At 38.4% G+C, this 14,721-nt stretch overlaps 2 protein-coding genes across 2 annotated transcripts; both read right to left on the bottom strand.

Annotated features, from left to right (window-relative positions):
* Positions 1 to 3,335: 3,335 nt before the first annotated feature.
* On the bottom strand, positions 3,336 to 7,323 carry rab38b (RAB38b, member of RAS oncogene family). Its single transcript, XM_006800077.3, has 3 exons — positions 7,053 to 7,323; positions 5,248 to 5,525; positions 3,336 to 3,890 (listed from the first exon to the last, which is right to left on the bottom strand). The coding sequence occupies exons 1-3, from the start codon at positions 7,279 to 7,281 to the stop codon at positions 3,741 to 3,743; spliced, it is 657 nt and encodes a 218-aa protein (XP_006800140.1). The 5' UTR covers positions 7,282 to 7,323; the 3' UTR covers positions 3,336 to 3,740.
* Positions 7,324 to 9,157: 1,834 nt separating this feature from the next.
* On the bottom strand, positions 9,158 to 12,282 carry LOC102783615 (nectin-3-like protein). The gene is made up of 6 exons (XM_006800076.3): positions 12,231 to 12,282; positions 10,995 to 11,109; positions 10,529 to 10,876; positions 9,966 to 10,075; positions 9,729 to 9,878; positions 9,158 to 9,443 (listed from the first exon to the last, which is right to left on the bottom strand). The coding sequence occupies exons 2-5, from the start codon at positions 11,074 to 11,076 to the stop codon at positions 9,735 to 9,737; spliced, it is 684 nt and encodes a 227-aa protein (XP_006800139.2). The 5' UTR covers positions 11,077 to 11,109; positions 12,231 to 12,282; the 3' UTR covers positions 9,158 to 9,443; positions 9,729 to 9,734.
* Positions 12,283 to 14,721: the final 2,439 nt, after the last annotated feature.

Below are 14,721 nucleotides of genomic sequence, written 5' to 3'. Positions count from 1 at the left end.
CCAAATTCCAGAAATCAAGAGTTAAATCAACCCCATCTCTCATCACACAATGAGTTTAAACTTTAAGAATAAACAGAATGAAATAAAAATTGCCATTTGTTTTATTTTGAATGCCATATTTTATGACTAATAACCTCAAACAGCTTTTCAGTGATTCATTTACAGATTGGTGACAAATTAAAGGAAAAAACAAACCCTGACCTGTTTACAGTCGAGGGCTGTTTTGCTATTTGCAGATATTTTTCTGGTTTGATTTGGGATCTTAACCATCCAAAGTGACAGAAATGCCATGCTGTGTTTCTATCCTGCCCCCTGACAGTACAAGAAGGGTCAAATGAATGGTATAAATATGAAAATTATGATTTAGATCTTACAACCTTCCAGAGTTAGACAATCCTCTTCACCATCACCATCAGAACATCAATTGGAGAACATATGATTTTTCAGGACACCTTCACAAAGTAGTTTCCTAAATAAAGAATTGTGTTGCTGGAGGTTTCATAGAGAAAAAAATACAAACCATTTTCATGTGTTTTGGACTTCCCCACAACTCCAGCAACACTGGTCTCAAATAAAGATAGCTATAGGAAGAATATTTAAGATAACAGCCCCCTTTTCTTTTGAGATCTTATATTTACGTTTAAGAGCAGATACACTGGATGAGTTTGAAAACAAATATCTGTACAAAATTTAATTGACTCTGACAAGAAAATAGTGAAAGACTCTCCTTCACTTAAGGACTGGATTACTGTGGTTCACGACATTTACATGATTGAGAAGCTGACATTTATCTTAAGACAGGAAGAGGAACAGTGTTTAAGTCTTGGGGATCCTGGATTGACGATGTATTATCATTTAGAGCAGATACTTCCACTCTCTACTTGCTAACCTCCTCAAAGTTATGTTAATATTACCTTATTTACTTACTTTCTTCATTAGTGTTGGGTTTACATGTATTACCAAAAAAATTATAATGTGAAAGCTGTTGTGGTGTGATCAAGCATGTACATCCCTGGTTCCAAATAAAAATACAAATAACAACAACAACAAAAAGATCAAATAGGTGTTTATCCTTTGGAAAAATACATTTCCATCCCTAGATTGCTGCTCCGCAGATTTATAGACAAAAGACAACTGAACCTCTTCTGGCTGGAAGCACATGGTAGCCCAGTGACTTTCTTTATCTTATTTTGTCCTTTGTCACTTTTCTGGAAATCCTGTTTCGTCAACGTACAACTTGATGGTTTTCAGATGACTGAGCTCTAAAATGCTTTGATGCTTTCTTGGTAAGGATGCCTTAACATGCCACAAGCAGATGACCTAATCTTCTAAACCCTCGGGCAGAGATTAATCAACAATCATGTGGCTTCCTTATGAGAATCTTAGAGTCCTGATTCAGCCTCACACACACACACAGTCTAATTTTTATTAAACTAATAAAAGTTAGACACTGATTTTCTGTTCACTGTCTTACAGTGGTCCTCAGTGTGATCAGAAAATAAATGTTTGTTCCACGTTAAAGTGGATGAATAAAGTCCTTGCTTTATGAAGTTTTATGAAAGTGTTAGAAAAACAGATAACATGGTTTATACGTGTTAACTGATTTCACAGCTTTAAAATAAATACACAAGTACAATCTGCACACAGCATAACAACTAAAGAAGTGATGTTTTGAAGCCTTTCTTTGCTTCTCAAACACACCATACAATGACTTCTCACAGCACATTTTCCTGTGCCTGTAAAGTGTAACGCTGCCATTCTGATATCATATGAGAGACGCATGATGTCAGACGCTCTCATGACGAGCTAAAAAATGTGACATTTTTCTGTGGAGAGGCCATTGTTTAAATCCACCCTTGTGCATGCTGTAAATAACCAATAAAAACTCACACTACCACATGACACCGCCATATAAACCTCAGTCAGCTATGGAAGCAACCTCCCATTGTACATTTGCAAAAATGCCAACAGACCAAACAATTAATTTAATCCAGATTAGTGGGCTGATCCAGATCAGGATATGAGAGCTAACTTAAATTTATATCAGGTCAAATCCTGTCTTAATTCACAGAAGAAGAAGAAAAAGAATGGCATGAATTTAGAGGATAATACTAGCAAGTAGTACAAAGGAGCAGGCTCAATGCAAGGCAACTGGACAATCAGGTTAAGTACTAAATCCCACGGTATGTAGAAGATGCTGCATACAGTATCTGCATAATGTACCTAATGTATAAAATGTAAATCAAAGAATAGAAGAAAGCAAAAGGAAAAAAAGCAGAAAACATACAAAAGAAAAACTTCAAATAGCTAAGAGAGTAAAAAACACAGTGAAACAATAAAAAGAAGAGGAGAACAGGAACAAGGATGCAGCGATCACAGAAATCTGTCTATATGGATATGAGTGTTGATGTGTGCCTGCAAACAGAGAGAGATAGCTTCACAAAGATGTTGGAGGATACTCCAAAAAGACTCCAGTTACCATGGATACAAGGGGTTAGGTTCTGATGAAGAAAAATTACATACACAGACACTTAATAATCACTTCTGATAAAAGTGTGACTCAGGAGGTAGCGTGGGCCAAACTAACACTGTGAAGTTTTGGTAATCGGAAACTGATGGTTTGGTCCACGGCTCCAGCTGAAATGAACTGAACTGTCCTTGTGAGTAAGATGCTCTGTGAGTGTAGCTTGTAGTGTAAGGCACTATGAGAGATCAATAACAAAGCAGTCCATTTACCATTTAGATATTATAAGCCTAAAACCCAGTGTGTAGCAGTATGACAACCACTCCCCTGCTATTGACAAAGACATATGTCTGGGAAATCTTTGACCACATAAACTTGAATTGCTCCAGCACGTCTGTTCCATGGCCATAAAAGTCTGCTTACACCAAGCAGGCTCCAGGATGTTTGTGTGCCTAAAATCTTTCACTCCACTTCTTTGCAGCTTCTTGCCACAACCAAACTGTTACTACAGATATAACCAACAAATTAAAGTTCGTTAGTTGTGTGACAGATTTGAAGCAGTTTATCTTGGTACATTACCCAGTGTTAAGTACTCAAAGTTAATTATATAAACATCTATTTGATTTTTTTTTTTTTTTTTTTAAAAAGTGAAAATTTCACATCGTTAGAAAATACCAAATAAATAAATAAATAAATGGGATCCTCTGAAAGAGGTCAGTACTGTTTTCTTTGGCTAGTGCAGAATAAAATTAAAGATGTGTATTTGCATTGAGTCCTTTGGGTGTGTTGCATCAAGCGTATCGGGAGAACTTTCATACCATTCATGAGGTGAAGATGTTGCCAGTCTTTTTCAAAGCGAGTTGTTGTAAGAGTAAAAATTTAATTAGGTTAAAAAAAATAGGCAGAGATGACCAGAGATTTGTGTCTATGCTCTCTGGCTCAACACACCACATCGTGACGAAAAGCACAGACAGCAGTGTTATTTCATTATTCCGGCAAAAACTTCACACTCGCAGCATGGCACGTTACAACAAAAAGTGTTAAATAAATGAGCAACTTCAAGTGACTTCAGTCTGCAAGCTTTGGTTTGCTCCTCAAAAGCGCAACAAACTAAAATGTTCAACTCTAGTTTGGACCAAAGAGCCTAAACTGTTCCAATCGTTTCATAGTACACACCACCACTGCTCCCCTTTCCTTGTAAGATTCAGATGGCTTTGCCTCTTAGTCCTGCTGTGCATCCATTCTTTTTCAGTTCTCACAGTGATCTGTCCTTTCGTTATTTCAAGCAGCCAGAGCAGCTCATCTGCCTGTTTGAGTCGAGTTGCGGTGAGATGGTGTCGGGTACCACAGTTTTCAGGATGTCGTTTTCTGTGGCCATGATGTGCTTGACTAGGAAGTTTGCAGCTTCACTGATGTTGAGATTGTCCTATATGAGAGAGAAGAACTCATTAAAACAATGTCCCAGTTTTACTAACCTTGTGTCAGAACACTAACAGAGCATTAGAAGCATTTACATGATCCCACCTTTATAAATGTGACCAATCGGACTGCTTTTACCGTCACAGAAACACCATCATGTATGTACGTCTTTAAATAAATGCAGTAAACATTCTTCTGGCTGCTCCACATAAGGGGTGGATACATCTGTTTGTATAGTCTACCTCTGACACTTCTGGGCAAATCTGCACCTTATAAACTTTGACCTTTCAGAATGTCGAGTCTTGATGCCACAAGCAGCTCCAACACGTCAGTGTCAACAACAGATGTGTAAGTGAATGCAATATTAGCAGAATTCTATGCAGCAGCATAAAAGTAAAACAATTTTACAGTGTTCTTCTGCAAACACACCGAGCGTGAACATTTTATTTAAACCTAGTAATTTAAATGGTCAAGATCGCAGAACACCAAATGCATGTATATCATAACTACAGCAAATTATATGGTGCCTAAAACACAAATTATCCAGCACATTAAGAAGGTAGAAAATATATATGTTATCAAACTGAGGTTTTATAATGCCCACTCAAGAACAGAACTGAAAACAGTGGAGTTTTGATTGGAAGCAGAACTCCCCGTAGGATGTGGGAGTTTTTGAACACCAGACAGTTAACAATAACTTATGGAATTTCTTCTAACCCTGCACTGTAAATGTATCTCATGAGCATATAAAAGCCCAGTTAGCTCTATGGAGATGATCGTTTCTGACTAAAGTGACCAGAGTGTGACTCAGAGATGGCTGGGATTCTTTCAATCCTAAACAGTGCTTATATTTTGAGAAGTATCCCTAGATGCACTCTTGCTCGGGGTTGTATGTATTTCTTAAATGGTTGCTCTGGGAAGCAACTGGCTTCTCTTCTGACACTCAGGAACAAAGCTAAAAAAAAGAAGCTCTGTTTCAGTCAGATAAGACTATTTTAAAATGACTGATTGATTAAAGCAGCACAATATAGTCAGCATTTGGCATCAAGGCTCTTGGCTCATTATTCCCTGCTAATATATTATATGTAAAATTAGGGAGAGATGAGTCAATATCCCCCCAGGGCTTACAGTTGGGTGCTATGGTGCTGGTGGAGAAGGATGCAGGGAAGCTGTGGCTACATGTTGGTGGGAGAGATGGGAACTAAAACAGCTTAAAAAGACTTCCAATAGGAAGGGTGCGTTTGTTATATGATGTTAGGAAAATGAGGTATGTTCTGTGTTTGTTTAAGAATCTGTTTCCTTCCATACTTCGGAAAAGACTAGCAAACTGTAGCAAACTTATTATAACTGTACTTTGGTCGCACCTTGGCAGAAGTCTCAAACCAACCGACAAAGCCGTGGTCCTTGCAAAACTGGTCCATTTTAATACCATTGTTGGTCAGCTCCCTGCCCTGGTCACACTTGTTGGCCAGCAGCACGGTGGCGATGCTCTTTCCATTAGCCAGCATTAATTTAGAATCCAGATCTTCTTTCCACTTAACGACAGCCTCAAAGGTTGTTGGCCGTGTCACGTCGAACACTATGAAGGCCCCCATGGCTTCACGGTAGTACACTCGTGTCATGTTCCCAAAACGCTCCTGACCTGTGATTCACAAACACAGACAAACACGGAGATTCATTCATTCATAAGACAGCGTTGTTGTTGCCAGCATCAGATCCAATGACAGATTTTCATTGTTCTTCCTGCATGTTTGCAGCAAAACAACTAATACAGCTGACTGCAGTCAGCAGTGCCTGCATTCCCATGAAACCGCACATTCCTGTAGTCTTACCATCATGTCGCACATAAATATAGGGCCAATGTGACTGCTTGATTTGTTTAATTTAGACATGCAATTTGCAAGTAGGCTAAAACAGCATTTATCCCTGTACGCATATGAAAAGTCTATATGGAAGATGTATGCACGTGGATGTACGTGGGTTCATCTGAGCTTGTGCAAGAAATGAAAATTAGAGGAGCAGGTTAGCTGTCAACAACACATTCCCTCAGAGATGCGTGATGCTGTCTAATTTGACTCGTTGGTCCGGAACAGAGCGCGTAGGTGTGTGCATCCTGCTTGCTGTGCAGGAAATGTCCTCTCAGCAGAAAAGTTAATACTAATGGATGGATGAGAGGCCACTTCTGGCTTTAATAAAAGCTCTCTGAGAAAGACAAAGTGTTGCCATTTGCCATCATGAGTAAGGGGAAATTGATAGCTTCCTCCTTTCGTGCAAGGCTGTATATAAATAATTGCCATTGTGTAAGAGAAGTCACAGACAGACATGTGTCACATTTGTCACTTGATAAACTGTCATTCAGTAAGCCTACGGTGCTTTTGCATGACTTCCAATCAAAGCATATGAAATGTATTCCCCATATGATGAAAAGAGGATTAATGTTTCACTCCTCAGTGCCTATCTGCCCATCTGGATTAATTCAACCAGGTAGACAAACTAAATCAGATGTGACTTACTATATTTACTTGACCCTGACATAATCATTTAATTTAATGAAGCAAAATTAAACCCATAAGGCATGTACCTCTGTGTGTGTCTCACTTTGCTCGTTGTGACTGAGTAAGGTGGTTTTGTTTTTTTATTAGGGCTACAAAACACTCCTGTAACTTCTTTAAATCTCCCTCACATGGCTCTAATCACATGATGCAACATCATACCTTAAATGAATGACTGAACAACAGTGTGCTGGTCTTGTCTAAGCAGTGTGTGTGTGTCAGAGAGAGAGAGAGAGAGAGAGAACGTGGGTTGTGTCAGATACCAGCTCTCCACAGTGACAGTGCATCTCTATGTTGTGAACGTTTCATAAATATAGAAGAGTCATGCCTCGTTGTCACTTAGAAGATACGTGTTATCTACCCAAAGGATCTTTTTTTCAGGAACTAAGCAGCACTGCTACAAATTTTCTGAATTTTTCCTCCACTAGTTCTTTTACATTTCATATTTTAAAATACCAAAAGGAGGGAAAATGGTGTAAACGGCGTACAATACAGATCCCTTACACACCCCATAAACTTTTGTGGAGGAAAAGCAAGTTGCCAGTTTATTTGGCCTGCTGTCACACCTACAGACAGATACAACACGTAACACACACTCAGCTTCTTCACTGCCCTACCTGCAATGTCCCACAGCTGGAGCCGCACCGTCTCTGAATCCCAGTTTAACACTTTCAGGGCGAAGTCAACTCCGATCGTAGCCCGGTAATTAGTCGAGTAGGTGTGGTGGACGTAGCGCCTGATGATGGAAGTCTTCCCGACACCCAGGTCTCCGATGACCAGCACCTTATACAGGTGCTCTTTCCGGAGACTCTGCATACCATTGGAGTGTGAAGGATAGTTGGTCATTCCACCTGTCAGAGCTCAGCAGCGGTAGCAGTTTTCAGTAACTTTGACCTGGCTCGAGTGCGTTCCCCTGGTCTCCTGCGTGTCTTTCTCCGCCCTCCCTGTGGGGGGAGTGTGTGATTGCTGTGGGGCTGTTTGGGAACTTGTGACCTCGCCTCGCCACTCTGAGGAGACGTCAGTGAAGTAACAAGACTTTGCGAGTGTCTGTACTGCCCCTTTATACAACGGGTTAACCGTTTACGTGCTGGCATCACAAGTTCGTCTGACTGTTAAATATTAACGAAACTATAATCACTAACTTAACATGAGCAATACCCGAATCTCGCTCTTAAAGAAAACAAAAATTACGCAACAGACACTGGTGCCGTTTTGTATTGCGGTAGGGTAACTGAGGATAACTTTTAATTGAGAACATCACGGTGTTCTAAACACGGACCAGCCAAGGAGCAGTAGAGGTAGATAAGTGAGTCTGTATCAAAAATACTCTTAGTGATTAGTTTTAGCCAGTTAACAGAAACAGATTTATTCTGTAACTTCAAATTTGAACCACATTTTGAATTGGATATTCATCTGTTTGGGCAGTTGCCATCTGTTCTCTGGGGGAATAAAACAAACAAAAACAAGTGCTGGCATATACGTACTTAGGTTGGTTGCAGAAGTATACAATGGATGCAATAATATTAAATGCTTTAATAGGATCTACATGGATGCATATGCAGTGAGTGAGACTGTGAATCTACTGTACATATGTTCCTGCAAACCCAGCCCTCATGCCTTCAAGCCACATTATGTTATTGTGTGAATATAAAATAGTCTGGAGGAGTGTGAGAATCATCAAATGCCTGTGCGTGAGCTCAGCCAAGAAATATATGTTTGCATTTTTATAGCAGTATGCATAGGAGGCTCAAAATAAATAAATAAAAAAAAATGTTGCACAGCCTTTTAAGAGTTTTCACATACTGAGCAAATGCAGAGCTTTAGGTTGCTTCAAAATATTACAATGACAAAACTTTTATTTAACTTTACAAGTGTATAGTTTTAATTTCCCTTTGTATTGCTGTTTGACCCCTTTGCAGAGTACAGCTGCAGCCTGCATAGCATTGACAAAACATGATACTATTTAGCTTTCTGTCTAGCCATAAAACAAAATACAGAGAAGGTTAAATTCTTTAAAAAAAACATCCATCATATTCCTGGTTTTTGATCATTTATTGCTCACACATGTATTTACAAAAAAATGGCACAAACATCAGACCTAAAATACTATGGCTAAAATAGTTGTAAAGCTAATTGCTTGTTTGTCCAAAAGCCTGTTGTAGCCTTTGTTTTCTCAGAAGAGATAATTATAGAATAAATAATTTTAAAGTGTTTTTGTGGATATTTTGTTGACTCCATATGGGGTATTTACCACATACTACTCTAAAGAGGTATGTGCCACTCTGCCTAGACATCTTGCCCCACACATAATTTTTTTCAGTTCCACCACTGACCTGTGGCAATGGCACTGAAAACACCTGAATTCTAAGATTAAGTGATGTGACCCAATACTTTTGTCCACGTAATGTTTCTATATGAAGAATTTATATGTTGCAGAAATGTAGCATTTGTGGTTTATTGGTCTGTAAAACTTAGTAAATCAGAAATACAAATTATAATTTAAAAAAAAAAAAAAAAAAAAAAAATGAACAATTGTGGAAATTGGATCAGAGCATATACAGGATTATTTACTCAGGTTTTATGTACTTGTATTTTATTTAATTGTTGGTTTATAGCTTTATAGCTTTATTACTGAGAAATATATTAAAATTAAAAGTAATTGAAATCATCAACAGCTACAACTGCAAAGCTATATACACAAAAATAAATCAACAATTGCCACCTCATTCAAAAAGAAAAGAAAAAGAAAAAAAATCCTGAAAACACCTTTAGACAGAGCTACATTTGCAAAACTTCTGGTTTGTACTGGTTTCTAATTAGTAACAAGAGAAGACATGGCTTAAACCCTATCCCTACTATTACTTCACTTTTCAGCTAATGAACTGACATATTTCATATTTGAATCTGTGTCAAAGATGGGGAAAGGCTCTGTTGTAGTCTTGCTCTATCTTGCAGCTGTATACTTGACTAAAGGTGGAGGGAGATTGAAAGGAGGTGGTAGATCCATCCTAGAAAGAGTCAGAGCACAAATATTGACTTGTGGCTTTGTTAGACAATTACTTGAATCTATAAAGCATGTACAGGTATTGTATGCACATCTATTGGCTATTTTGACAGATATCACTATTTTTATGTCTTTCACAGAAAACCCAATGTAAGCAGGCATAGGACATTTAAATGAATAGATAGTAAAACTTTTACCTGTTTTGATTTGAGGTTTTGATTTTATAGTTTAAATATCATTTATTATGACACAAAGAGGCAAACAGCAGCAACGAACTGAAGACGCTCACCTGTCTTCAAACTTGTGGTTGCACTATGACCACAAACTCTTTGCGCACACGTTTGCTTCCTGTGTTGACAGTCAGTGTATAAACCCCTGCATCAGCATCAGTCACCCACCAGAGCTCCAGAGATTCAGTCTCTGACAACAGTTCATCATTCTGGGGCAAAGCATGATTATGTAGCACATAAAAAACTTTTATTTTGAAACAATGTCAGAGTTAAATTCAGTTTCAAGTTTCCTTTACCTTGGTCCATGTGTACTGTGCGTTTGGAAATGATGTGCAGCGAATTGCCACATTTTCTCCATTATGGACTTCAACAGTGCCATTCACATCACACGTTATTTTAATGTCATCTATTGAGGAAAGCATGAGATTAATTAGGTTTGTTGATCACACACAAAACGTAAAAATAAATAAATAATAATTTAAACCGACTGACTGATGTGAAAAGCACATTTTGTAATATGTCTTCTGCCAGTGTTGTGATTACAACATCCCTTCAGCCCTACAGAAGAGTGTATATGTCGTGTTTTATGAGACAAGTAATATGCAAAAGAAAACTGTCTTTTAGCAAAGCTCCTAGATGTGTTCTTTTTTTCTTACTTGGATTTGCTGAGCGATAAATAGCTGCTGAGATTGGCAGAGACTGAGTGCTGTGATGCAACCTCAAGTAATGTGAAATATATACAATACAGCATTAGATAGAAAGATGTTGTGTATTTCTATTTAAATATTAAATCCAGGGTGGTCTACAAAGTCTGGTTTAGGTACTTAGATATGGCTTTGTGCGTACTAGGTTCTCTTACCTTTGATTATTAGCTGTGTTTTAACCTGTCTGGATCCAGCAGGAAAGGTGGCCATGTCACAAACATAGATGCCTTCATCCCATTTCTTCACATCAGAAAGTTTTAGATGGGAACCCAGGACATCTGTACCGTTTTTCTCAATCTGGATGGTAATATTTTGCCAAAATAGATGGATTCCATAAAATTGGCTGTACAAACCCAGCTTTGTGTTTTTATTTGTTTCCTTACTCCATTCAATACTGACAATCTTGTTATCAGTAGCACTTTTTAAAGTGCAGGGTAAGGAAACATTCTGGCCCACTACAGCTTTCATCTTTTCATAATGGAACAACTCAACACCATGGATCCCTGTCAGACACATCAGATAGTGTTAGAAGTCAATATTGGTATCGAATACCCATCTTTGCTGAGTCATCATAACACGCACGCACGCACAAAAGGATATATACAGAATATAAAGAATTACCTTGACTGATAGAAGCAAGGGGCAGAAGAGTGAGAACCATTCTCAATACATTTCCAGTCATTTTCAAGGTCCCGATACTCATTACGGCCAATCAGGCTGAATGTATTGTGCTTAACTGAGGAAAGACAGAAACAATACACTGCCTGTTAACTGAGGTTTAAAAACCGGGCAGCACTAGCAGGATGGCTTATCGTTACACGAAGCCACACAGAGTCATGTGTGTTTTTCTGAAGCTTTGTGGTTAAAAAAAAGTTAGTTAGTTGTGTCTTTTTGTCACAACTAACTAACAAATTCAGAGAGCTGTTGATGTTTGATTTCAATTAAAATCACCTGTCTAACATACATTCATGCTTCCTCTCTTTTTGATCCTCTAGTAATATTACTGACTTTCTCTTTCCACTGTCATGGTTAGTATGGCCATTTGAGGGGTTTGTCACTTGAGTGTAAAAATACAGCTATGATAAACATTATTTGTATACATCAGTGTATGCTTTTCAAAATAAATATGTGGTAAATATATAAATATGCTAAAAACAGAAAGACAAAGAGTTACCCAAAATCAAGTTTAAAAAAAAAAAAAAGTTTTCATAGAATCCACAAATCTCAAGCTTAAGGGAGAGAGTCATCTGGGGACTAATATTGTAAAAGCTCTGTCACCTTTAGCTCTCAGTATTGTATGACGCACAGCCAGCAGGCCCTGACCATATCAGCTCAGGGACATGCTGGGGATGTATTGATGAAAATGTTCACCGAGGTACGTTGGAGCTCGTTCATGCAGAGCTTCAAAAGTCAAGCTCTGGGTAGTTACCCAACAATGAGACTGTGGAGACTAGTAGCAGACGGGGCCGGCTATACGGTGGGGCAAAAGGGGGCAATGCCCTCTTAAACAAACGTCCTGCCCCCTTAAGTCAACTTTCTCAAGCTTTCTTTCTCAACTTTTAGAAGTTGAGAAAGAAAATAATAGATTAATAATAGAATACCCACAAACTGAATATGGACAAGATTTACTACAGTAGCTGAAAAATCCGCTTGAAAAGGCACAAATGAGACGATAGGTTTCACGTGCTGTTCGTTCTTTACCTCCATGCACTCTTTGTAGGCAGGCAACCACAACACCCCCCCCAAACTAAACATCCTGCTAAACGCATCTTGCCTCCACCTTCAAGTTGAACTGAAGTTTATAAAGAACCCATGTCAAAGTATTGTGGTTAAGTTAAATCCAATTTATTAACCTACCTCTGAGATGAAGTGCAGCTGCGAAGAACGTACTTTCTCCCGTTTGACTACGGCAGGCAATGAGGTGCGTTTAATGTCTGTCTGTCAATTTGAGTTTCCATGAAACCGCGATAAACAGGTATTTATGTTGTTGTTTTTTATTACTATGCCAACCCTTTTTAGTTTTGTAAGTACTGGCTATATTGAGAGGTCTTATTTTATTCTTACTTCATTTTGCAAATTTATTTGAACTAGGCCATCCAATTAAGATAGATTTTATGTTGTTGGTTGTAAAGATCTGGATAGAAATTTTATTTTAGTCTTCTATTTCTTTTCTTTTCCTTTTTCAAAACATTGTGAATTCTCTCTCTCTCTTTTTATAACCTACCCTTTTTAGTTTTGTTAATATTGGCAAAAGTGTGAAGTGTTATTGTTGGTTTTGAATATATTTGATATAGGCTATCCAATTGAGGTAAATGTCTTTTTTTAGTTGTTAGAATCTGATGAGCAATATTTTATTTTATTTTTTGGTTTTTTTTGCTTTCTGTTTTTTTTCTGTCTTCTGATTCAGTCCATTATTACACTCTTAAATCCTACTGCTTATTCCTGCGTCTTTCAGGATCTTATAAAGCTTTAAACGACGCACCGACTATTAAATTAGTTGTTGACAATTTTGATAGTCAACGTATTCATTATTAGTCGAATATCGTGACAGTCCTACTCTGGATAACTGTTTTTGTCATGTAATTGGATTGCACTTTGTCAGGCCTCTACCCTAACACCTGACCAACTTGGGTGTCCCACCTGAAGGCTAAGCTACTGATGGTCTAGCTTTTATGGTCACTAAGGCATGCAAACCCCCTGACCACGTTAAGGTGGCAAACCGTCAGGGGGAAAACAGAAACATTGCCACCATGTGCCCCCTTTACATTTCTGTCTACCCTCTCATATATGCCTGTCTAGAACTGGCCTAGGTGGCAGATATGATCTTATTGGGAAGATGCAATTATTGGAAAGGGTGGCCAGGCTTCTCCGTTACGACAGGATGAAGAGATTGATCATTTGTGAGGGCACTGAAGCAAAGCCACTACTCCATCTTAAAAAGGATCCAGTTGAGGTGCTTCAGGCATCTGTAAGGATGATTCCTACCCTCTAGGTGGTCTGTTCTGTGCATGCCCTGTGTATCCTGGGGCACACACTGGAGAGTTTATGACTTTGGCTGGACTTCTCTGCTTAGACTGCTTCTCCATTAATGCAGCCCTGGATAAGCAGCAGAAAGTGGATGGATGGATGGAAAACATTCAATTCATGACAAGGTCAGACAGTGCAATGCTCAAAGAAATGGCAAAAAACAAAATAAAATCAGTAAAACACTACATCTCAGACTCTACAGGCCTCAGCTGGCTTATGAAAGTTCACGACAGCACAGTTATAAAAAGACTGAACAAATATGGCTTCTTTGGAAGAATTGTTTCCAGAAAGTCTCTCCCCTCTAAAAAGAACACAGCAGCACAGCTCAGGTTTGCAAAATTACATCTGAAAAATCATCTCTAGGAAAAATAACCTGTGGACAGGTTAGATCGATGTGGAGATGTTTGGCCATAATGGTAAGCACCACATATGAACGAGAAGCAAAACATGTATATCGACACAAACACCTGATAACAACTGTCAAGCACGGTGGTTAAGGACTGATGATTTATGCTCTTTTTGCAGCCACAGGACTTGGTAAACTCCTCTGTACATTCTACAGTCAAATGTGGGGTCACCTCTCTGACAGCTTTGCTGAAATTGGCTCATGCCAAGACAATTGTTCAAAGCACAGCAGCAAATCCACAACAAAATAACTGGAAAAAAAAGAATCAAGATGTTGCAAATTTCAAATCTGGACCTCAATCCAATGAAAATGCTGTTAAACCTTAAGAAAGCTGTCCTTAAACAAATGCATGCAAACCTTGTAAAGAACAGAAGAAGTGAGTCTTCGATATCTGAAAAATGTCTGGCACTCACATAATCACTGTGATTAGTGAATATGAATTACTGTCACTTTTATTCCCAATTCTCTCTTCATTTACAGTTAAATGAAAATAAAGAATAATCACTGATTTTTTCTTCCAGAAAGAAATCAACGCACAGTAACCTGCATTCCTACTAAAATTTAGGAATGTAGTGGAGACTGCAAGCCAGTTAGAGCCCTAAAAAAGCTTTTTATTTACTTACTTTACTTTAAGCTTATTATGCTCCAACTATGAATTAACCTTGCCCGCTATCTTTTGAACTCTTAATCTCACTATACATTTTTGGACTACAGTGTATGGCATACGAAATTATATCACGTTATTTAATAAAGAACGTCCTAGAAATGCCTTTTCCCTTAGGTTTCTAAAGTATTGCAGCATGATTTGACAGAAAGGGTGCACACGATCCAGTTTTCAGAGATGCGACTCATTAAAACATTGGTTCTCCAAACTGTGGAGCAGCCACCTAATCCAGTAGGGAACAGAAACCCACC

This window comes from Neolamprologus brichardi, chromosome 10 (genome assembly GCF_056152115.1).
Source record: "Neolamprologus brichardi isolate AB-2024 chromosome 10, ASM5615211v1, whole genome shotgun sequence".
Taxonomy (NCBI): Eukaryota; Metazoa; Chordata; class Actinopteri; order Cichliformes; family Cichlidae; genus Neolamprologus; species Neolamprologus brichardi.
The sequence above is the reverse complement of the archived record's forward strand: the minus strand, read 5'-3'. Positions and strand labels throughout refer to the sequence as shown.